The sequence below is a fragment of the Crotalus tigris genome, unplaced genomic scaffold (assembly GCF_016545835.1).
Source record: "Crotalus tigris isolate CLP2741 ecotype Arizona unplaced genomic scaffold, ASM1654583v1 scf7180000023738.1706062, whole genome shotgun sequence".
NCBI classification, from domain to species: Eukaryota; Metazoa; Chordata; class Lepidosauria; order Squamata; family Viperidae; genus Crotalus; species Crotalus tigris.
This window is the reverse complement of record NW_024100150.1, coordinates 1,456,857-1,482,496: the sequence shown is the minus strand read 5'-3', so window position 1 is coordinate 1,482,496 and position 25,640 is coordinate 1,456,857. Positions and strand designations below refer to the sequence as shown.

The 25,640-nt window shown below is 43.5% G+C and overlaps 1 protein-coding gene across 1 annotated transcript in view; it reads right to left on the bottom strand.

Annotated features, from left to right (window-relative positions):
- The window catches only part of P2RX5 (purinergic receptor P2X 5), a 39,975-nt gene that overhangs the window by 9,716 nt on the left and 4,619 nt on the right, over positions 1–25,640 (bottom strand). The window contains exons 2-9 of the mRNA XM_039321422.1: positions 20,449–20,599; positions 18,166–18,237; positions 14,739–14,814; positions 8,691–8,787; positions 8,425–8,505; positions 5,491–5,629; positions 3,899–4,035; positions 1,707–1,800 (exon numbers count right to left, since the gene is read on the bottom strand). Coding sequence (XP_039177356.1) covers positions 1,707–1,800; positions 3,899–4,035; positions 5,491–5,629; positions 8,425–8,505; positions 8,691–8,787; positions 14,739–14,814; positions 18,166–18,237; positions 20,449–20,599 — 847 coding nt within the window. The remainder of the gene's footprint in view (positions 1–1,706; positions 1,801–3,898; positions 4,036–5,490; positions 5,630–8,424; positions 8,506–8,690; positions 8,788–14,738; positions 14,815–18,165; positions 18,238–20,448; positions 20,600–25,640) is intronic.

Sequence of the window (25,640 nt, the reverse complement as noted above, 5' to 3'; positions counted from 1 at the left end):
AAGACAAACTCAGGAATCAAAAAGATCTTGACAAACTTGAACCATGGGCCCTGTCCAACAAAATGAGTTTCCATGTGGAGAAAAGCAAAGTTTTACACTTAGGCAGGAAAAACCAAAGGCGCAAGTACAGATTGGGCGAGACCCGGCTCAAAAACAGGCACTGTGAGAGGGACCTCGGAGTCCTAGTGGACGATCACTTGACCGTGAGCCAGCCATGTGCAGCAGCAGCCAAAAAAGCTAACACAATCCTGGGTTGTATAAACAGAGGCGTAGAATTAAGATCACGTGAAGTATTAGCACCGCTTTATAAAACCCTAGTGAGGCCACACCTGGGATACTGCAGCCAATTTTGGTCCCCATATCACAAAAAAGATGTTGAGAGTTTGGAAAAAGTTCAGAGAAGAGCTACTAAAATGATCCAAGGCCTGGATACTAAAACATACGAAGAACGGCTGTGGGACTTGGGTCTGGCTAGTCTAAAGAAAAGAAGGAATAGGGGAGATGATAGTATTTGAGGGGCTGCCACAAAGAGGAGGGGGTCACATTATTCTCCAAAGCACCAGAGGGCAGGACGAGAAACAATGGTTGGAAACTGATCAAGGAGAGAAGCAACCTGGAATTAAGGAGAAACTTCCTGACAGGGAGGACAATTAACCAGTGGAACAACCTGCCTCCAGAAGTTGTGGGTGTTCCATCACTGGAGGTTTTTAAGAAGAGGCTAGACAATCACTTGTCTGAGATGGTATAGGTTCTCCTCCTTGAGCAGGGGGCTGGACTAGAAGACCTCCAAGGTCCCTCTCTATTCTATTCTATTCTATTCTATTCTATTCTATTCTATTCTATTCTATTCTATTCTATTCTATTCTATTCTAATCTAATTTCAAATTCTATTCCTATTCTATTCTATTCTTTCATTCATTCCTTCACCTCCCAGTCACTCTCACCTGACGTGACCCTCAGCCGATCCATCACAAGACCCATCAGAAGATCCTCACCTGACCTGACCCTCACCTGACCCATCACAAGACCCTCACCTAATGTAACCTCCCCATTCACAAGACCCACTGACCACACAAGGCCCTTATAAGCAGAAGAACGCCGACATTGTCACCCCCTATATCAGGGGTAGGCAATCTCGGCTCTTTTATGACTCATGGACTTCAACTCCCAGAATTCCTGAGCCAGCATGGGGGAACTATGGCCCCCTTCATGACTCATGGACTTCAACTCCCAGAATTCCTGAGCCAGCATGGGGGAACTATGGCCCCCTTCATGACTCGTGGACTTCAACTCCCAGAATTCCTGAGCCAGCATGGGGGAACTATGGCCCCCTTCATGACTCGTGGACTTCAACTCCCAGAATTCCTGAGCCTGCATGGGGGAACTATGGCCCCTTTGTGACTCGTGGACTTCAACTCCCAGAATTCCTGAGCCAGCATGGCTCAGCATGGAAAACTCTCCCTTTCCCCTCAGCATGGCTGGCTCAGGAATTCTGGGAGTTGAAGTCCACGAGTCATAAAAGAGCTGAGGCTGCCTACCCCTGCCCTACACTCTTTCTGAAGATGTTACTCAGCCTGGTAATGAAACGTTCGGAAACCAACCCCCAAGCTCAGAGAACGAACCTCCACCCTCCTTCGACACCTGGGCTGCAGATATTTGCCACTATCGCAAATCTATGTTTTTCGCCACCGTCTGCCCCATCTCACCTTGCCATTCACCATGATATCAAAGCGGATCCCGTAGGCTTTGATCAGCATTCGGAAATCGATATCAGCCACGCTCCGGTAATACTTGGCAAATCTGAACAACAACAATAAAAAAAATCATAAAATCTCGTGTGATTTATTTTTCCAAGTAGAAGAGAAATCTCTTTTTTCCCCCTTAGGCTTCATTGACAGATGATTATTCTTATTAATAATAATAGTTAATAATAATAATAATAAAAAATAAAAATAAACAAGTTGGAAGGGACCTTGGAGGTCATTTAGTCCAACCCCCTGCTCAGGCAGGAAACCCTATGCCATTTCAGACAATTTACTGTCTGATTACAGATAATCCTCAACTTATAATGTAGGGACGGTTACAACGGCAGTGAAAAAAGGGGCTGTTTTTCACACTTTTACAACCATGGCAGCCTTCCCCCCACGGTCACGTGATCAAAAGCCAGCCGCTTGGCAACTGACTCGTGTTTATGACAGTTGCAACGTCCCTGGGTCACGTAATCCCCTTTTGAGATGGGAAAGCTGGATCCACTTAACAACTGTATTACTAATTGAACAACGGCAGTGATTTGCTTAACAGTCGTGGCAGGAAAGTTGTAAAATGGGGCAAAACTCACTCACTTAGCAATGGAAAGTTTGGGGGTCAATTGGGGGGGTCACAAAATTAAAGAAGACCTGTAACGAAAGTCATTAATTTTATTATCTATCGCCCCTGCATATCCCCTGGGAATGACCAGATAGGCCGCGCTTCGTGGATATTGGGGTAGCTCAGGCTTATGACTCTTGCAATTGTGCAAGGATTCCAAACTAGGCCCTCGCTTGACTCTTCCTTCCAGCCTGGCTGGCAGTTTCCCAGCACTGACCTGGGTCAATTCATCCCGATTTGGCCATTGAAGCAATTTCAGAAAGATTGAAAGTGCCGAAGTGGCAGGGCAATAATAATAGTAATAATAGTAATAATAATAATAATAATAATAATAATAATAATAATAATAATAATAATTAAAAAGTTGGAAGTGACCTTGGAGGTCATCTAGTCCAACCCCCTGCTCAGGCAGCAAACACTATACCAGTGATGGCAAACCTTTTAGAGACCGAGTGCCCAAACTGCAACTGAAAACCCACTTATGTATCGTCGGGTGCTGGGTGGGCGTGGCCATTGGGTGGGCATGGTACATTGGGTGGGCATGACTGCAGTGGTAATGGTAGACGGTGGGACTAAAAAGTTCAATCAATCAATTATAACTTTGCAAGATCTTTTTTTTTTCCGCGAAAAGTGAAACACATACATGACACACACCTAAACATACTATGAACAACATATGTATAGACCCACATCCCTACATATACGTAGAAATAAATATTAAATATTGTCCATCTTGATTCTATAGTGGAAGGAGGAAGCTTGAGAGTTCACAATGTTAATGCTGTATGGAATGAAACTCTGGCTGAATCTAATAATAATAATAATAATAATAATAATAATAATAATAATAATAATAATAATAATAATAAAGTTGGAAGGGATCTTGGAGGTCATCTAGTCCAACCCCTGCTCAGGTAGGAAACCCTACACCATTTCGGACAAATGGCTGTCCAGTCTCTTCTTAAAAACTTCCAATGTTGGAGCATTCACAGCTTCTGGAGGCAGGCTGTTCCACTGGTTAATTGTTCTCACTGTCAGAAAGTTCCTCCTTAGTTCTAGGTTAGTTCTCTCCTTGATGAGTTTCTCCATCCGTTGCTTCTTGTCCTGCTTTCAGGCGCTTTGGAGGATAGCTTGACTCCCTCTTCTTTGGGGCAGCCCCTGAGATACTGGAAGGCTGCTATCCTGTCCCCCCTCATCCTTCTCTTTGTTAAACTAGACATCCCCAATTCCAGCAGCCGTTCCTTATATGTTTTAGCCTCCAGTCCCCTGATCATCTTTGTTGCTCTTCTCTGCACTCTTTTTAGAGTCTCAACATTTTTTTTTTTACATCATGGTGACCAAAACTGGGTGCAGGATTCCCAGTATGGCCTTACCAAGGCCTTGTAAAGTAGTATTAACACTTCACGTGATCTTGATTCTCTCCCTCTGTTAATGCAGCCCAGCACTGTGTTGGCCTTTTTGGCACCTGCAGCACACGGCTGGCTCCTGTCTAAGTGACTGTCCAGCCAAACGCCGCCTCCGTCTCCGTTACCTGAAGTTGTATCCAGAGGAGACCGACTTCTCCGCAAATTTGTTATCTAGGCGACTGAAAGAATAGCAAGGGTTGCATTCGGATGGCTTTTTATCCAAGTTGCAATCCCATTCAATCTGGATTCCAATCACACCGCCCTGGATGAAAAGAAAAAAAAAAAAACCAGAAAAAGGTTTTCTTCCGTTTTGGCAGAAGAATAGGAAGCTGTTTCCCCTCAAAAACCTTGGGAGATCCACCAGAGTTGGCGTGATGGGTCCACGGCCTGTCCTAAATTCAGGTAGTCCTTGACTTATGACTGACTGCATAATAATTCAATGTTAGAATGGACCCCCCCCCATAGGCCATTCATACCCCCTACAGCAGTGGTTCTCAACCTGTGGGTCGGGACCCCATTTGGGGTCGAACGACCATTTCATGGGGGTCGCCAAACCACGCTGTCCACCATTTTGTTTCCTTTTCCCTAGCTGTCCTACTCCCTCTTATTGGTGGCCACACCCACTTGGGGGTCACCACAACATGGGGAACTGTATTATGGGGTCACGGCATTAGAAAGGTTGAGAACCACTGCCCTACAGCCACATTTTTGGCTGTTTGCAGCATCCTGTGGACACCTGACTGATTTATATCACATTTAGGCATGAAAACCGGTTGAGTGACTTTGGGTCAATCACCAGGAGACGGTGAGTTCTAGTTCCAACTTAGACATGAAACTTGCCTGGGTGACTTTGGGCCAATCACCAGGAGACAGTGAGTTCTAGTTCCAACTTAGGCATGAAAGCCGGCTGGGTGTCTGGGCTCAATCACCAGGAGACGGTGAGTTCTAGTTCCAACTTAGGCATGAAAGCCGGCTGGGTGTCTGGGCTCAATCACCAGGAGACAGTGAGTTCTAGTTCCAACTTAGGCATGAAAGCTGGCTGGGTGACTGGGCTCAATCACCAGGAGACGGTGAGTTCTAGTTCCAACTTAGGCATGAAAGCCGGCTGGGTGTCTGGGCTCAATTACCAGGAGACAGTGAGTTCTAGTTCCAACTTAGGCATGAAAGCTGGCTGGGTGACTGGGTTCAATCACCAGGAGACGGTGAGTTCTAGTTCCAACTTAGGCATGGAACTTGCCTGGATGACTTGGGGCCAATCACTAGGAGACAGTGAGTTCTAGTTCCAACTTAGGCATGAAAGCCGGTTGGGTGACTTTGGGCCAATCACCAGGAGACGGTGAGTTCTAGTTCCAACTTAGACATGAAACTTGCCTGGGTGACTTTGGGCCAATCACCAGGAGACGGGGAGTTCTAGTTCCAACATAGGCATGAAAGCCGGCTGGGTGACTGGGCTCAATCACCAGGAGACGGTGAGTTCTAGTTCCAACTTAAGCATGTAAGCCAGTTGGGTGACTTGGGGCCAATCACCAGGAGACGGTGAGTTCTAGTCCCACCTTTGGCACAATAGCCAATTAGGTGACTTTGGGCCAATCACCAGGAGACGGTGAGTACCAGTTCCAACTTAAGCATGAAAGCCGGCTGGGTGACTTTGTCATAAAGATTACTTTATGACAAACCACCAGCTAAAGGAAGGCGCAGCCTACGTTTGTTTTCATACCTCTGACGCCATCTCGTGAAAGCTGCTCCCGGCCCAGCTGACCAGTTTCCCCAATGAGAAGATGGGGCAATAGGGCTGGTCTGCTCCATAGCGGCACGTCTTCAGATAGGCGTTGTTTTTGGTGTCCAGGACATTGGTTCTACATCAGAAAGACAGGGAAGTGAGAAGGGCAGGAACCTGGGTGTCAACGCTGCAAATATTGTATATTCTTGCTTTTGACAATATGCAGAATTGTCTGGTAATTATGGGGTTAATACAGAGCAGAAGGGGGGGTTGGGGGTAAAGGGGGGGGAAAGAGGAAGAAAACCTTTGACCTTCACACTAATTGGATAATGTGAGATATAATGGGCTAATTTAGGGAGGGAACATGCTGATAATTTAACTGCTCAGAGGAAGAGAACTTAGATCCTAGCATCCCTCCGTTGTGCCTGTGCCGACATTTTGTAACAATAAAAGACTTTTAAGAAAATAATGCCTGGAAGTTCTTTGAAATGTTTCATTAGCCGGAACCACAACACTGCAGTTTTCAAAAACGCAGCGCTCACCAGCAACACAAGCCATCTCGGCATTGTAATTGGGTAGAGTAATCCTCGCTTAATGAACATTCATTTAGCAACCATTTGAAGATATGAGGGTGCTGAAAACAATGACCAACGCTTACCAAGTTGGGTAATGAAATGTCTGCAAAGAACCAAGCTCAGAGGGGACCAAGGACCCCACAGTCCTCATCCTCCTCCTTTACACCACAAACCCCACTCCCTTCTAGCACTGATGATGTTCCCTAGTTGGGTCATGAAACGTCTGCAAGAAAACCACCAAGCTCAGAGAGCACCAAGGACCCCACAGTCCCCCTCCTCCTCCTCCTCCTCCTCCCCCTCCTCCTCCCCCTCCTCCTCCTTCTCCTGTCCGCAAACCCTACTCTCTGTTAACACTGATGGTATTACCTAGTCAAGTCATGAAATGTCTGTAAGGAAACAACCAAGCACAGAGAGCATTAAGAACCCCCACCGTCCTCCTCTTCCTTATGACCGTTTTTCACACTTAAGGCCGTTGCATCAGCCCCACGATCATGGGATCAAACTTAGGATGCTTCACAACTGGCAGGTATTTATGACAGTTGCAGCATCCCAGGATCATGTGATCACCTAGAACTAAGGAGAAACTTCCTGACAGTGAGAACAATTAACCAGTGGAACTCCTTGCCTCCAGAAGTGGTGAATGCTCCAACACTGGAGGTTTTTAAGAAGAAACTGGACAGCCATTTGTCCGAAAGGGTATAGGGTTTCCTGCCTGAGCAGGAGGTTGGACTAGATGACCTCCAAAGTCCCTTCCAACATTATTATTATTATTATTATTATTATTATTATTATTATTATTATTATTAACAACCTGCCTGCAAAAGCTGTGAATGCTCCAACACTGGAAGTCTTTAAGAAGAGACTGGGCAGCCATTTCTCTGAAATGGTACAGGGATTCCTGCCTGAGCAGGGGGTTGGACTAGATGATCTCCAAGGTCCCTTCCAACATCATCATCATCGTCATCATCATCATTATTATTATTATTATTATTATTATTATTAACAACCTGCCTGCAAAAGCTGTGAATGCTCTAACACTGGAAGTCTTTAAGAAGAGACTGGGCAGCCATTTGTCTGAAATAGTACAGGGTTTCCTGCCTGAGCAGGGGGTTGGACTAGATGATCTCCAAGGTACCTTCCAAATTTTGTATTATTATTATTACTTTTTGAGACCTTATGACCATCAAAGTCAATGGGGATGCCAGATTGACTCAACAGCCCCATTACTAAGCAACTGCAGTCATTCCCTTAACAACTCTGGCAATGATTATCGCAAAACTCATTTAACAACTGTCTTGCTTAGCAACAGAATTTTTGGGCCCAATAAGTCGAGAACTACTTGCATCGGACTTTATCCATTAAATAGGAATGCTTGTTCTGGCAGGCAGATTGTTCTTTTTTCATAGGTATTGTTGGTTTTATCATTTTAATTCTATTGTTTTAATGCTGCCCAGAGTCTTACGGAGCTGATGGGGCTTTCTAAATTTAATTTTAAAAAATAAACCATGCAACCCTGTCATTTAGAATTTCAGTCTTGCATCAGCATGTAAATGCAGCATCCTGGAAAAGCTGCCATTGTTCCTTTCCTTTCCTTATTTCCCCTTTCTCATAAATTTTGATCTGCAGAGCCACAGAAAGTTTTTCTGGTTGGTTTGTTTTTTCTTCCCAAAGTGATTTGTCCAAAAATTTGGCAACTTGTTCCTGCAGACAGAACGTTTCCTATAAGGATGTCAAAAACAACTAAAAGGGAAAGAAAGAAGAAAGAAGGAAAGAAAGAAAGAAAGAAAGAAAGAAAGGAAGGAAGGAAGGAAGGAAGGAAGGAAGGAAGGAAGGAAGGAAGAAAGAAAGAAAGAAAGAAAGAAAGAAAGAAAGAAAGAAAGAAAGAAAGAAAGAAAGAAAGAAAGAAAGAAAGAAAGCCCCTGTGGCAGCCCTTGATACAGAATATTTTCAAATGTGGAACTTATTTTATCAACGGCTGGAAAAAACAGGACAGAGAGTAAGAATTTAACTTGTATTACTAAATATAAGAAATGAATCCAGACACAACGTTTACTAAGCACTAATGAAATGTAATAAAGAGAAAAATCAATAAAATATTATGAAAGAAAGAAAGAAAGAAAGAAAGAAAGAAAGAAAGAAAGAGGAAGAAGGAAGGAAGGAAAGAAAGAGAAAGTAAGAAAAAGGAAAGAAAGAAAGAAAAAGAAAGAAAGAGAAAGGAAGGAAGAAAGAAAGAGAAAGAAAGAAGGAAGGAAAGAAGGAAGGAAGGAAGGAAGGAAGGAAAGAAAGAAAGAAAGAAAGAAAGAAAGAAAGAAAGAAAGAAAGAAAGAAAGAAAGAAAGAAAGAAGGAAAAACTTACTTGGAAAAATTAAACTTGGGGAAACGGATGGTGTTCTTGATGTAAATGGTGAAATTCTCAGCATCGGCCAGAACAGCTGACCTTAAAAATAAATAAAAGAGATTGGTTAACTGAATTACTTAATACTTGAGTAGAATCAAATGGGATTTTAGTTACATCCCTTAGACCAGGGGTCCCCCAGTCTGTGGGCTGCGACCCTCCCAGTTCTAGCATTCAAGGCCTCAGCTTCTATGGAAAAGCTGTTTTGGGGTTTTTTTGGAACTAACTTTGTTCCGTCTTTCTTCTCCACTGGACACCAAGCTAGGATTTCGCACGTCCCGCTGATATTGTTCCCAATTTTTATACAGTGTCCAGTCTTGATACCTGTTGGAGGAAACAAAATGGTGGAATGTATTTTTGTGCAACAATTACAATAGTATTCAGCCAATAGATGGCAGTGTTTACAAGTTTGGATCTTAGTTACAGGAGTTAAGCAGTAAAGCACATGATGATTGTACACTTTGTTTGGTCTGTGGTGCTATATATATATAAACAGAATTTCTAACCCAAAATGATCATAAAAATGCCAGCCAGACTATAATCTTGTGAATCCCTGAAATAATTTTCAGGTAGGCTCAGGAAGAGGGATAATGGAAGCCATGGTGGTGGATGTGTCAAAAAAAAAAAAGACAAAATGGTGGTCACAACTGAACACAGTACATGCAACAAATGGATGCAGTTGCAACCGCACCACTGCAAACTCCATTTGGACTTTTTTGACCCCCCCCCACCTTCACTAATCAAGGAGAGAAGCAACTTAGAACTAAGGAGAAACTTCCTGACAGTGAGAAAAATTAACCAGGGGAACAACCTGCCTCCAGAAGCTGTGAATGCTCCAACACTGGAAGTTTTCAAGAAGAGACTGGACAGCCATTTGTCTGAAATGGTATAGGTATAGGGTTTCGTGCCTGAGCAGGGGGTTGGACTAGATGACCGCCAAGGTCCCTTCCAACTTTACTAATTTCAGTGCATCTTCATCACTGTCCTTCAGATATTCTTCCAAAGCCATTTTTTCTTCTTCAACCATCTGATGTACTTGTAGCATTCCACGCCCACCTATTTGCCTTGGTAGATAAAGTCTGTCAATGTCACTGCATGGAGGAAGGGCATGATTCATTGTCATTATTTTTCTGGTCTTCCTATCCATTGCTTTTAGTTCTGCTTGAGTCCAGTCCACTATTCCAGCTGTGTATTATTATTATGGATCATCGCACCGTCAGCCAGATGTTCAGACTGGATTTGGCATTTTGTCTACCTATCGAGTCCTTATCCAGGACCTGGGATAGACAGATGTGGATGTTTGATGGTATTACAGATATCGTCTCAGGATGGAAGCAGTTCCTAGTAAGGCCGCCTTTTGCAATTGATTAATAGCGAATTTGTCAATGCCAATTGTGTTCAAGTGGTGCTCCAGTTGTTTTGGGATTGCACCCAAGGCGCCTATGACTATTGGTACTACCCTTGCTTGCTTTTGCCACAGTCTTTGTATTTTGTTATCTTCTCCAGTTCTTTCTCGTCTATTCTGCTGTCTCCAGGCACTGCCACGTCCACTATCCAGACTTTTTTGTCATCATCATCATCATCATCATCATTATTATTATTATTATATGCCACTAGTCCTCAATTTACACCAGTTGTTTAGTGACTGTTTGAAGTTACAATAGCACTGAAAAAAGGTACTTATGACCATTTTTTACCATTAAAACTGTTGCAGCGTCCCTGTGGTCATGTGATCCAAATTTAGAGGCTTGGAAACTGACTTGTATTTATGACAGTCGCAGTGTTCCGGGATCATGTGATCCCCTTTTGCAACCCTCTGATAAGAAAGTCAATAGGGAAGAAGCCAGATGTCACTCATTGAAAAAACTGCAGTGATCCACTTAACAAAATTTGGCAAGGAAAGTCGTAAAATGGGGCAAAAACCCACTTAACAAATGTCTCACTTAGCAACATAAATTCTGGGCTCAGTTGTGGCCGTACGTTGAGAACTACCCCTATGTGATGGTGGATGCTATCATGAAAGCAGTAATTTATTTATTGTTTGTTTGTTTGTTTATGTACATTTCTTTGCCTCCCATCTTGTACCCTGCACAAATATCATCTCTGCTTGTTCATTTCGATGTTTTACGATCCTATTACATCATAAAATGCTTAATGATCATTTCTAGGTCATGAGGCCTTTTATTAAATTGAAGGGGTCTGGAACAAAGGGAAATTGTTTAGTCTAACTGTCGCTTTCTTGCTTTTTGCAATCAGCGTTTGCATCAGGGGCAAATTTCCGGCAAGGTGGGAAACATGTACATGGATGGGATGTACTAAAGGAGAGAATAAGGGAGTGTACAGGAATGATTGATGTCTTATGATGTAATGGCTCTGTTTGTCTGATTTTCATGGGCTAACGAAGTTTATAAAGCAATGCTACCAGTTTTCTAAGGTGTGGCACTTCTGGACGTGTCTCTGCCAGCGTTCCAGGTTGTTGGCCACCCAGCTGCTTAATTTGATCAAATAAAGTGCTGCTTAATCAAGAAGTCTCCGCCTTGGTTATCGGATTAGAAATGAGTGTTTCTCAACCTTGACAATTTTAAGGCATGTGGACTTCAACTCCCATTGCTGGATGTGGAATTCTGGGAGTTGAAGTCCACATGCCTTAAAATTGTCAAGGTTGAGAAACACTGATTGGCATGGTGTCTCAAGTTCAAGTTAAGGACTGGGACCTTACAAAATTATGCCAAATTTAATTCCACAGGATTCTCAGCTTCTGCATTTGGGATGCATTCTGTCAGTTAGCTCCTTTGAGGTACCTGAGTTCAAAAATCGTTGCCCTTGTGATGCACCGTTTCACCCGGTTAAAGGTTACAAACCGTCAAACAGATATGAGAGTTTTAGTAGCATAAAGATGTAAAAAAGATGTTGAGACTCTAGAAAGAATGCAGAGAAGAGCAACAAAGAGGATCAGGGGACTGGAGGCTAAAACATATAAGGAACGGTTGCTGGAATTGGGAATGTCTAGTTTAACGAAGAGAAGGACGAGGGGGGACATGATAGCAGTGTTCCAGTATCTCAGGGGCTACCCCAAAGAAGAGGGAGTCAAGCTGTTCTCCAAAGTGCCTGAAGGCAGGACAAGAAGCAACGGATGGAAATTAACCAAAGAGAGAAGCAACCTGGAACTAAGGAGGAATTTCCTGACAGTGATAACAATTAACCAGTGGAACAACCTGCCTCCAGAAGCGGTGAACGCTCCAACACTGGAAGTTTTTAAGAAGAGTCTGGACAGTCATTTGTCTGAAATGGTATAGGGTTTTTCCTGCCTGAGTAGAGCGTTGGACTAGATGACCTCCAAGATCCCTTCCAACTTTATTATTATTATTATTATTATTATTATTATTATTATTATTATTATTATGGATCATCGCACAGTCAGCCAGATGTTCAGACTGGATTTGGCATTTTGTCTACCTATCGAGTCCTTACCAAGGTTGTTGTTGTTGTTGTTGTTTTTGTTATTTATTAAGAAGAGGGAACAGCTTGGAAGACATTTGGGGGGGGGAGAGGAACAGCTCCTTTTGGAACTTGGGAAAAACGTGTCAAGTTTAGGAAATAAAACAGCTAGCGAAGGGCCAAAAATATCCTTTTAAAAAAATCATTTTAAAGCGCCTTCAAATCCATCCAGGGAAAAGTTAGGGTTTTTTTTAATGTTATTTTTTTATGTTTTTTTTTTTTTAGGTCTTTTGTTGATCACCTGGCACCCTTCTCTTCTTCCCACCTTTGCAAAGTCAGCTAAACTTTCCCATTTGCGAAAACAAGAAAAAAAAAAGCCTTATTTGGGAAAAAAAATGCCATCTGAGAACAATTAGCCCCCTTAATCCTCTATAATGAGCAAAATGGGGGTGACTAATTCTCCTAGGGAATTAAGAGCTCTCCTTTTATCAGAGGAATTTCAAACACTTTGCTGCTGGTGTTTGCATTGATTGGTTTCAATTCATTACGTTATTGAGAGGCGCGGTTTGATTTTTTTTAGCGGAGATTTCTCTGGAGTTCTTAATCTTGTTACAGAGGCTTTATCCTCCGTACAGCTCCCTTTGGGTGTTTTAATCCTGCATATCTTTAGCTGCAGTGACTGAATGCAGTTGGTGACAGAGGACAGGTGGTCCTTAACTTACGAACACGATTCAGACTACTATGAAATCTGGGGAACTTTTTATGATTGGCTGAAAAGAGAATACGGTGAAAAGATAGTTAACATCAATTTAGATCAGTGGTTCTCAACCTTTCTAATGCCGCGACCCCATTATACAGTTCCCCATGTTGTGGTGACCCCCAACCACTTATACATCACGGGGTGCCAGGGGCATGGCCAAAGAAAAGGGGGAAAAAATGGCGGACAGCCTTGTTTGGCGACCCCCGTGAAATGGTCGTTCGACCCCAAATGGGGTCCTGACCCACAGGTTGAGAACCACTGATTTAGATGGAAGTAGAAGGAGCAGATAAGGAGGGAGACCCAGGCGACACAGTATTGAATAACTGGAGGTTGTATAAATATTTATAGAAGCATATACCAAGAAGGTTAGATAAATAGAAGTATTAATGTAAGAGAAAATTAATCTTATTGTACATAATACAGATAGGGAAATTTGGAGAGAGGAGTTGCTCGGACATTACCCCTGAATTGTATCTGAAGAGGGATGGGAGGGAAGAAAGGAGAGGAGAGAGAAAAGAGTGAAGGAGGGGAGAAGGAAGTAGGAAGATTGGAGGAGAAGAGGGGAGAAGAGGATGAAGGGAAGAGAAGAGGAGAGGAAGAAGAGGGAAGAGAAGAAAGGTAGAGAAGAAGGAGTGTGGATACAGTGAAAGGGGAAATGGGTGAGCAACACCAAAAGTCACGTGTACGTATTTATTTCATTTTATTAAAAGTACCTTATACATGAATGTAAAAAGAATGTATGTTAACATCTGATAAATATCACGGTCTATGTATGGGGGAGAGTTTGGAAAAATAAAAAAAATTATAAAAAATAAAAAAAATCTTACAAACACGATTGAGCCCCAAAATTATATCGCTAAGTGAATTTTGCCCCGTTTTATGACCTGTCTTGCCGCAATTGTTAATGGAATCATTGCAGTTGTTGAAGTTAGTAATGTGGTTGTTAAGTGGATCTGGCTTCCCCACTGACTTTAGTCACAAAAGGGGATCGTGGGACCCCCGGGATATTGGAATCGTCATAAATACGAGTCAGTTGCCTCTGAATTTTGATGGGGAAACTGCAACGGCCGTAAGTGCAAAAAACGGTCGTAAATCCCTTTTTTCAGTGCCGTCGTAACTTTGAACGGTCACTAAATGTGCTGTTGTAAATTGAGAACTGCCTGTAATTCCATAAGGAGGGACAACAATAATAAAAAAATAGGGAGAAAATCACAAAATGCAGAGACCTGGAAATGGGAGGAGAAGGACTGTGAGAAAAGAAAGCAAAGATAGTATTAATCATGAATAAATGAGTTGGGTGCAATCCCAAAACATCTGGAGTGTCCCTTGAATACCGTCGGCATTGACAAAATCCCTGTCAATCAATTGCGGAAGGCAGCTTTGCTCGGAACAGTTAACATCCTTCCACGAAATCTTTAGTATTATTAAACGACGACATCTGCCTATCCCAGGTGCTTGGGAAGAACTCGATAGTTCTTAAACTGCAGTCTTAAACATCTGGCTGACTGGGTGAGCACCACCGGCATTGACAAATTCACCGTCAATTACGGAAGGCAACTGCCTGGAACAGCTTCCATCCTGTGATGAGACCTTTAAACATACACATCTGCCTACCCCAGATCCTTGGGGAGGACTCGATATGTGGACAAAACAGCCATATCTAGTCTGAACATCTGGCTGACTGTGCAATGAGCTCTCATCGTAAGAATAAATTACCACCAGTCAATTGCAAAAGGCAGCTTGGCCTGGATTAGATTAAATTCTGCGAAGAGACCTGTAATATTATTAAACCAGAACATCTGCCTATCCCGGGTTTCTGGGAAGGACTTGATAGGTGGATACAAATGCCAAACCCAGTCTGAATAACTGGCTGACTGTGCAATGAAACGTCCCCGTTATAATAAATTGCCATCACTCAAGTGCAAAAGCGCAGATTGACTTGGAATAATTCTGGAGCAAGAGCTATAATATTATGCAACAAGAACATCTGCCTATCCCACGTCCTTGGGAAGGACTCGGTGAATAGATAAAAATTCCAGATCCTATCTGTCTGAAATAATATTAATAGCAATTATACCATTGCCGGATATCACTGCTTCCCCTTGAGGACAGTCTTTGTCACGGTAACACACGGCATCTGGAATACTGGGGCTCTAGAGGAGAGAATAGAATAGGAATAGAAATAAGAATAGGAATAGAAATATGAATAGAATAATAGACAATAGAATAGAATAATAGAATAGGAATAGGAATAGGAGTGGAATGGAATGGAATAGATATAGGTATAGGTATAGGAGTAGAATAGAATAGAATAGAATAGAATAGAATAGAATAGAATAGAATAGAATAGAATAGAATAGAATAGAATAGAATAGAATAGAATAGAATAGAATTAATATTAATAGAATGGAATAGAATAGAATATAAAATAGTATAGAATAGAATAGAAAATAGAAAATAGAATAGAATAGAATAGAATAGAATAAAAAATGGAATGGAATGGAATGGAATGGAATGGAATGGAATAGAATAGAATAGAATAGAATAGAATAGAATTAATATTAATGGAATGGAATAGAATATAGAATAGAATAGAATAGAATAGAATAGAATAGAATAGAATAGAATAGAATAGAATAGAATAGAATAGAATTAATATTAATGGAATGGAATGGAATAGAATATAGAATAGAATAGAATAGAATAGAATTAATATTAATGGAATGGAATAGAATATAGAATAGAATAGAATAGAATAGAATAGAATAGAATAGAATAGAATAGAATAGAATAGAATAGAATAGAATTAATATTAATAGAATGGAATAGAATAGAATACAGAATAGAATAGAATAGAATTAATATTAATGGAATGGAATAGAATCTAGAATAGAATGGAATGGAATGGAATGGAATGGAATAGAATAGAATAGAATAGAATAGAATAGAATAGAATAGAATAGAATAGAATAGAAAATTTATTGTCACTTTAAATGTACACTAATCGGCATACATTAAAATGAAATGAAAGGACAAAATCCTCTTTTCAAAGGTCAAACTCAAGGCTGGAAGTCAACTGGAATCCCTCCAGGATCATACTTAAGCTGATCAAGATCCACGGGGGAGGATGGGATATCAGCCTGGCCCTGATGTTGCTGCCTTCTCATGAAGAACCACTAAAGAAACTTGACTTGTTTGGTTCAGGGTTTCTAAAGCTTGGCCATTTGAAGATGTGGACTTCAATTCCCCCAGTGGGTTAGGGTTGGGGTTCCCAGTGAGGAAATTCTGGTGGTTGATGTCCACCGGAATTTGCCTAGGATGGTTTGGGCATCCTCCTGAGCCCTGGATTTTACAATTCTTTAAAAAAGGAACATCTTATCTAGCTAGAAGGGGAATGCAATACAGGCAGTCCTCAACTTACAAAAATTTGTTTTTCACACTTATGACCGTTGCAGCATCCCCTGATCATGGGATCAAAATTCGGGCAGGTGGCAACTAGCATGTATTTATGACGGTCGCAGCATCCCGGAGTCATAACTGAGGCAACCCCCCCTCTCTTTCTCTACCTCTCTACATCTATCTATCTATCTATCTATCTATCTATCTATCTATCTATCTATCTATCTATCTATCTATCTATCATCTATTTATCTATCTACCTATCTATGTCTATCTATCTATCAAATATCTACCTATCATCTATCTATGTCTATCAAATATCTATCTATCCGTCTGTCTATCGATCAAATATATATCTATGTCTATCTATCAAATATCTATGTCTATATCAAATATCTGTCTATCAAATATCTGTCTATCAAATATCTGTCTATCAAATATCTATCTACCTATCTATCATCTATCTCTACCTACCTACCTGCCTGCCTATCTATCTATCTATCTATCTATCTATCTATCTATCTATCTATCTATCTATCTATCATCTATCTATCTATCTATCTAATATATATCTATGTCTATATCAAATATCTATCTATCAAATATCTATCTACCTATCATCTATCTATGTCTGTCTGTCTGTCTATCTATCTATCTATCTATCTATCTATCTATCTATCTATCTATCTATCTATCATCTATCTATGTCTATTAAATTCTCTCTCTCTCTCTCTCTCTCTGTGGTGTGTGTGTGTGTGTGTGTGTCTCATTTATTGACCGCCCATCATACCACAGGGTAACTCTGGCCAACTTACAGTATTTAAAAATAAAATTATATAAATAGAATGTTAGAAAACTATAAAGATATAAAATACAAAATCGCTAAAAGACAGGAAAGGAGGAAAGAGTTGGATGAAAAGAGCAGGAGGCGGGATCTGATCTTTAACAACCCCTTAATGACTGTCTTGCTTAGCAAGAGAAATGTAGGACTCCATTTGTGGTTGTAAGCTGAGGACTCCCTGTCCACTATTTGCAATTCTGATTCTGAGAGAGATGGGCCGTTAAGAAAGAGGAAATATAAATAAATAAATTTCAAAGGAGGGGGGAAAAAAATGATCCTGAAACATTTTAAGCCTCCACTTAATCATCCTTTGCTTTCCCTCTTGTGATTATTTATAGTAAAGAGCAATTCCCAGCTCCAGATCTCCCAGAGCTGAACAATGTATTCTTTATAGCTTCCTGGCATCAAATCGAATTGATTGGACCTTCTAAATGGCCTTGACCAGAGGCAAAACACCAATACATATTTGTAGCCAGCAGCCAAGAACAATACAATCATATAATGGTTCCCCCCACCACCACCATCAAATTCACTGCCTTTTCTGCAATAATGTAAGAGAAGCTTTAGCCCACGGGTCTTCAAACTTGGCCCTTTTATGACTCACAGACTTCAACGCCCAGAATTCCTCAGCCAGCAGGGGGTTGGACTAGATGACCTCCAAGGTCCCTTCCAATTTTATTATTATTATTATAAAAGGACGTAAACACTTAAGTGTAATGAAAATTTTAACCAGTAAGAATGTTTCAAATATTGTGGGGAAAACAAACTTAAATAACAGTCTTCCAATATTTGGGGGGCTGCCACAAAGAAGAGGTGGGGGTCAGCTTATTTTCCAAAGCCCCTGAAGGCAGAACAAGAAGCAACAGATGGAAACTAAAGGAGAGAAGCAACCTAGAACTAAGGAGAAACTTCCTGACAGTAAGAACAATTAATCAGTGGAACAGCCTGCCTCCAGAAGCTGTGAATGCCCCAACACTGGAAGTTTTTAAGAAGAGACTGGACACCCATTTGTCCGAAATGGGATAGGGGTTTCCTGCCTGAGCAGGGGGTTGGACTAGATGACCTCCAAGGTCCCTCCCAACTCTGTTATTCTTGTTATTCTGGTAATATATTCCACATTGACGTCTTTCTTGTTTGAACCTTTGTTACCCGAATATCAGGGTCTCTTTGGGTGTACCCTCCTAACTGCTTGCACGCTGAGTCCTTCTGCTTGCACACATTCCTTGCATGCTCGTCACCTGGGCCAATTTCAGTCTCATCCTACCTCCGCGCAGGTGTTTTGCTGCTGGTTGGGGGTGATGATCAAATTGGTCATTACGAAGAAAACGCTTTCACCCTAAGGAAAGGGAAGGAATTAGAAAACAAAAAGTTTGAGAATTTTGTGAGAAAAAGAGGAAAGAAGGAAGGAAAGGAAAGGAAGGAAGGAAGGAAGGAAGGAAGGAAGGAAGGAAGGAAGGAAGGAAGGAGAGAGGGAGGGAGGGAGGGAGGGAGGGAAGGAAGAAAAGAGGGAAGGAGGGAGGGAAGCAGAGAGGGGAGGAAGGAAAGACGGAAGGAGGGAGGAAAGGAAGGAAGGAAGGAAGGAGAGAAGGAAGGGAAGGAGAGAGGGAAGGAAGGAGGGGGAAGGAAAGAAGGAAGAGGGAGGGAGGAGGGATATTACAGTGGTCCTTAACTTACGACCATTCCTTTAGTGATCGTGCAAAGTTACAACACTGCTGAAAATAGTCTCTCCTCACACAACCCCTCCATACACAGGATCGCAATTTGGGTGCTCCTCAACCACTTCGCACTTATAACCCACTGCGGTGTTTTACGACCTGGAATTGCAGGTTGCAAACTTTCTGACATTCCCCCCAAACCCAACCCCCCCCCCGTCCATTCAGAAGCATCGGATTGCATGTCTGATCACGGTGTCCATTTAACCAGCTGGGGTTCCCTTAATACAACGGTTCTCCACCTGTGGGTCGGGACCCCATTTGGGGTTGAACGACCATTTCACGCCAAACAACGCAGTCCGCCATTTTTTTCCCCCTTTTCCTTAGCTGTGCTACTCCCTTTTATTCTATTGGCTTTTGAAAGCCAATAGAAGAGACTCTCTTGAATAGAGTCTAATTCTATTGGCTTTCAAAAGCCAATAGGAATTGTCCAGGCTGTCTCTGCCCTGCTGAGTCCGCCAAAAGTCCCATTCTGCAAACGGTGCTGCAAGTTGTCTGCAGCGAAGGCGAGCTGTCTGGAAGCTTCCACCCCTCCCTGCTGAGCAACTACTAAAAATGTAAGGAAAAGAGGGCCAGGGGTGGGAGGTGGGAGGCCGGCGGGCGCAGGGAGGGTTGCTGGCGCGCGTGGGGCCTGGCGGGTGCCTTACCTCCCTTGGGCTGGGCCAGCTGGTGGCCCAGCCGGTGCTTGGCCTGCGCCGTCTCTGCCGCTTGCCAGCTACGCCTCGGCCGGCGCAGGGGGCGGCACCACGCATGCGCGGCGCTCCCGGGCAAGGAAAGTCCTCGACATACGACCGGTTGGGTAGTCCCCGACTTACGACCGGTTGGGTAGTCCTCGACTTACGACTGTTGGGGGTCGCGGCATTAAAAAGGTTGAGAACCACTGCCTTAAAACAACTGTTGCACAAAAGGGACGCACCACCGAGTCCTTGACTTGAACGCATGACTGCGAGAACTTAGGACGGACATTCCAGTCCCGATCGGGTAGCTCTAAGCTGACGACTAACCTGCAGGGTTGTTTTTAAATCCTTTTTTTCATAATGGGGGAACAGGTTCTACAGAGGAACGAGGGCATCTGTCGTTTGCACCGGTCACTGTCTGGTTGGGCACAGCAACTGACCAGGACAGGCGCAGACTTTGACGGACAGTCAGGACTGCGGAAAAAAAACATCGCAACCAGCCTGCCTTCCGCGGAGGGCCTGTATACTGCACGGGCCTGAAAAAGGGGCTGTGAAAATAGCTACAGACCCCTCACCTCCTGGACGTAAACTGTTTTAACTTCTCCCCTTGGGATGCCACGCTAGGCTGGGGCACTGAAGACAGGGCCACTGACCCCCTTCTCCATATTGAATTACTGGTGGGGGATGATGGGGTCTGAAGTCCTCTAGGCCCAGTTGGTTTCGGGAAATTTGGAGCAACTGCAGAGGGAGTAAACCAGGGGGAGGTCCGGACCCAACATTAAGGAACCTGCTTTAAGTGGGGTGGGCTTCCACTCCCAGAATCCCCCAGCCAGCATGCTTTAAGAGGGCTGGGCTTCCACATCCAGAATCCCCCAGCCAGCCTGCTTTAAGAGGGGTGGCCTTCCACATCCAGAATCCCCCAGCCAGCCTGCTTTAAGAGGGGAGGGCTTCCACTCCCAGAATCCCCCAGCCAGCCTGCTTTAAGAGGGGTGGACTTCCACTCCCAGAATTCCCCAGCCAGCCTGCTTTAAGAGGGGAGGACTTCCACTCCCAGAATCCCCCAGCCAGCCTGCTTTAAGAGGGGTGGACTGCCACTCCCAACTTCTCGAAACAAAACTTGTGAAGCCGATGTGGAGCATGGGCAGTGAGCCCCACTACCTGTGGGGGCATGACGTAGTCCGCCACGTCCCAAATCCTCTTGCCCATCTCCGAGGTGTTGGTGAAGGCCACCCCCTTCACCTTGGTGATCACCGAACTTTGGATGGAGGTGTCCACTTCCTGGTACCCTTTCTTGACGATGAAGACCCACCTGGAGAGGCCAGAGACAAAAGGTTAAGCAATTTTTATAAAAAAAAAGGTTGTTTATGTTTGTGTGAATGCTATCTAGAGCTCGTTTAACCAGATTTTCCATTTCAAGAGAGTGATTGATGGTTGATCTTCAGAAGCATTCATGAGAAGCTGGTGGTTTCTCCTTTGGATGTGTTTCAATAGAGATTAGTACACTGTGGGAAGAATTCTGTTGGGAAAGAGAGAGAGAGAGAGAGAGAGAGAGAGAGGGAGGGAGGGAGGGAAAGGAAGGAAGGAAGAAAGAAAGAGGGAGAGATGGAGAGAGAGAAAAGAAAGAAAGAGAGGGAGGGAGAGAAAGAAAGAAATAGAAAGAAAGGGAGGGAGAGGGAGAAGGAAGGAAGGAAAGAGAAGAAAGAAAGAAAGAAAGAAAGAAAGAAAGAAAGAAAGAAAGAAAGAAAGAAAGAAAGAAAGAAAGGAAATGGAGGGAGAGATGGAAAGAGAAAAGAAAGAAAAGGAGGGAGGGAGAGAAAGAAAGAGAAAGAGGGAGGGAGGGAGAGAGAAGGAAGGAAGGAAAGAGAAGAAAGAAAGAGGGAGAAAAGAAAGAAAGAAAGAAAGAAAGAAAGAAAGAAAGAAAGAAAGAAAGAAAGAAAGAAAGGAGGGAGGGAGGGAGGGACAGAAGGAGAGAGAGAAAAAAGAAAGGGAGGGAGAGAAAGAAAAAGAAAGAAAGGGAGGGAGAGAGAGAGAGAAGGAAGGAAGGAGAAGAAAAAGGAAGGAAGGAAGGAAGGAAGGAAGGAAAAAAGAAAGAAAAAGAAAGAAAAAAGAAAGAAAAAAAAGTAAGTAAGTCAGGATGGCCATCTTTTTCAGGGACATTGGAAGTGTATATCCCAGCCCTGGACAGGGGGTTGGACTAGACGACAAAAACAACAACAATAAGTTGGAAGGGACCTTGGAGGTCATCTAGCCCAACCCCCTGCTCAGGCAAGAAACCCCTGTACCCTTTCAGACAAAGGGCTGTCCAGTCTCACAGGGTCCTTGCAGGCCTCACATTCTGTGATTCCTTCTCAGAAGACCTTCCCAATGGAAGATCTGCTCATTGGTGGAAGAGACCCATCAACAGGAAGGCAACCCTCTTCTCTGGAGCTGCTTAACCCAAAGCTCGTTGGGATCTGTTCTTCGTCCCTTCCGTGTAGACCAGGTGAGGGATGAAGAATTACTGGCACTCAGATTCATTGTAGGGTTTACAGCCAGTCCCCGACTTATGACGGTCCATTCACTGACCGTTCGAAGTTACAACGGCACTGAAAAAGGACGTAGGACCACTTTTCACACTTAACGACCGCCTGGCACATTCCCATGGTCAAAAGGCAGACCCCTGGCACATGACTCACACTACTGACGGTCGCAGGGTCCTGAGGTCACGTGATCTCTTTTTGTGACTTCTGACAAGTAAAGCCAATGGGCGGGAAGCCAGATTCACTTAACAACTGTGTTCCTGACTTAACAACTGCAGCGATTCACTTAATAACGGGGTGAGAACGGTCGCTAAATGAGGCAAAATTCACAACCACCGTCTCGCTTAGCAGTGGAAATTTGGGGCCCGATTGTGGTCGTAAGTCGAGGACTACCTGTATTGTCCTAATAAAAAGAAACATGTAAGGCAGCCATCTAACGAAGCAATGGATGAGATTTAGCCAAAGGAAAATACGAATTTTGCATATTGTTGTATTTTAGCAGAAATAGAGCGTACTTGGTCCTCAATGGAACCGCATCTGCATGGAGGGAAGTGTGTAGTGGGGTGCCCCAGGGCTCTGTTTTGGGCCCAGTGCTCTTCAACATCTTCATCAACGATCTGGACGAGGGGATAGATGGGGAACTCATCAAATTTGCAGACAACACCAAGCTGGCAGGAACAGCCAACACTCCAGAAGACAGGCTTAGGATACAGGAGGATCTGGACAGACTTGAACACTGGGTGCTATCTAACAAAATGAAATTCAGTGGTGAAAAAAGCAAGGTTCTACATTTAGGCAAGAAAAACCAAATGCACAGGTATAGTATAGGGCAGTGGTTCTCAACCTGTGGGTCGGGACCCCATTTGGGGTCGAACGACCATTTCACGGGGGTCGCCAAACAACGCAGTCCGCCATTTTTCTCCCCTTTTCCTTAGCTGTGCTACTCCCTTTTATTCTATTGGCTTTTGAAAGCCAATAGAATAGACTCTCTTGAATAGAGTCCAATTCTATTGGCTTTCCAAAGCCAATAGGAATTGTCCAGGCTGTCTCTGCCCTGCTGAGCCCGCCAAAAGTCCCATTCTGCAAACGGTGCTGCACCCGTTGAGTAGTCCTCGACTTACGACCGGTTGAGTAGTCCTCGGCTTACGACCGGTTGGGGGTCGCGGCATTAAAAAAGTTGAGAACCACTGGTATAGGGGGTACCTGACTCAATAGCAGTAACTGTGAGAGGGATCTTCGTGTCCCAGTGGACAAACATTTAAACATGAGCCAGCCGTGTGCTGCAGCTGCCAGAAAAGTCAACACAATGCTAGACTGCATTAACAGAGGGATAGAATCAAGATCACCTGAACAGTTAATACCACTTTACAATGCCTTGGTAAGGCCACACTTGGAATATGGCATGCAATTTTGGTCACAATGTAAAAAAGATGTTGAGACTCTAGAAAGAGTGCAGAGAAGAGCAACAAAGATGATTAGGGGACTGGAGGCTAAAACATATAAGGAATGGTTGCTGGAACTGGGTATGTCTCATTTGATGAAGAGAAGGACGAAGGGGGACAGGATAGCAGTCTTCCAGTATCTCAGGGGCTGCCCCAAAGAAGAGGGAGTCAAGCTATTCTCCAAAGCACCTGAAGGCCGGACAAAAAGCAATGGATGGAAACTAATCCAGGAGAGAAGCAACCTAGAACTAAGGAGAAATTTCTTGACAGTGAGAACAATTAATCAGTGGAACAACCTGCCTCCAGAAGCGGTGAATGCTCCAACACTGGAAGTTTTTAAGAAGAGACTGGACAGCCATTTGTCTGAAATGGTGTAGGATTTCCTGCCTGAGCAGGGGGTTGGACTAGATGACCTCACAAGTCCCTTCCAACTTGATGATGATAATGATGATGATGATGATGGTGGTGAAATTGCCTGAGGCTGCTGAAGACTCCTTGCAAGAATTAAAAAAATGGAAGTACAGGGAGCCTCGGCTTACAGCCATTCATTTAGTGACCGTTCAAAGCTACGACGGTCCTGGAAAAATTTGGCACTCCGTTGCGTCAGTCTGGCTTTTGATCCAAACAGCTAAAGGCAAAAAATCAGAGTAGCTGATGGAAAGCAAACAACCACACAAAACCCTGGAGAGGCTGTAATAAAATGCAGCCGGTGTGATGGAGAGACAATCAATTTGCACAATAAGAGCGACGTCTTCCGATTTACCAAGTTTTGCCTTAGTTCAGTGGTTCTCAGCCTGTGGCTCGGGACCCCATTTGGGGTCGAACGACCATTTCACGGGAGTCGCCAAGCAACGCAGTCCGCCATTTCCCCCCCCTTTTCCTTAGCTGTGCTACTCCCTTTTATTCTATTGGCTTTTGAAAGCCAATAGAATAGACCCTCTTGAATACAGTCGAATTCTATTGGCTTTCCAAAGCCAATAGGAATTGTCCAGACTGTCTCTGCCCTGCTGAGCCCGCCAAAAGTCTCATTCTGCAAACGGTGCTGCACCAGTTGAGTAGTCCTCGACTTACGACCGGTTGAGTAGTCCTCGACTTACGACCGGTTGGGGGTGGCGGCATTAAAAAGGTTGAGAACCACTGCCTTAGTTAGAACAGCGTTTCCTCAACCCTCAGCAACTTTTCAGAGGAAATGCTGGCTGGGGAATTCTGGGCCTTGAAAGTTGCCGGCGCGGAATCCATTCGTTTAGTGACCGTTCCAAGTTACAACGGCGCTGAAAAAAAGGGACGACTGTTTTTCACATTTACGACCGTTGCAGTCTCCTCGGGATCACGGGATTAAAAGTCCGACGCTGGTATTTATGACGGTCGCAGTGTCCCGGGATCGTGCGATCCCCTTCTGCAACCTTCCGACAAGCTAAATCAACAGAGGAAGACAAATTTGTTGAACAATTGGGCGACTCACTTAACAACGGCGGGGATTCACTTAACAACGGTGGCGAGAAAGGTCGTCAAATGGGGCAAACCTTGCTTAGCGCCTGTCCCGCTTAGCGATGGAAATTTTGGGCTCCAATTGAGGTCGTAAGTCAAGGACCACCTGTCACGGTGGAATCAAATGCAGGACCTCCAAACCGATAATCAAGGCTCGTTAAAATTATTCTTTATTCAGTATATACGGGAGGAATTTCTCACCCAGAAAATATTGGAAGGGGTTCCTGCAGGTGAAGAGATTCCTTCATTTTCATACCTTCCAGGAAAAAAATATGATAATAGTTATAGGTAATAGATGATGTCAGCGTGAATATTCGTTTTTTATCTGAAATGGTATAGGGGTTTCCTGCCTGAGCAGGGGGTTAGACTAGATGACCTCTAAGGTCTCTTCCAACTTCTATTTATTTATTTTATTATTATTACTATTATGGATCATCACACAGTCAGCCAGATGTTCAGACTGGATTTGGCATTTTGTCTACCTATCGAGTCCTTACCCAGGACCTGGGATAGGCAGATGTGGATGTTTGATGGTATTACAGGTATCGTCGCAGGATGGGAGCAGTTCTTAGCAAGGCCGCCTTTTGCAATTGACTAATAGCAAATTTGTCAATGCCAATGGTGTTCAAGTGGTGCTCCAGTTGTTTTGGGATTGCACCCAAGGAGCCTATCACTATTGGTACGACCCTTGCTTGCTTTTGCCACAGTCTTTCTATTTCTATTTGTAGGTCTTTGTATTTTGTGATCTTCTCCAGTTCTTTCTCGTCTATTCTGCTGTCTTCAGGCACTGCCACGTCCACTATCCAGACTTTTTTGTCTTTCTTATCGACAATTGTTAAGTCTGGAGTGTTACGTTGCAAGTGCTTGTCTGTTTGAATTCTGAAGTCCCAGAGCAGTTTAA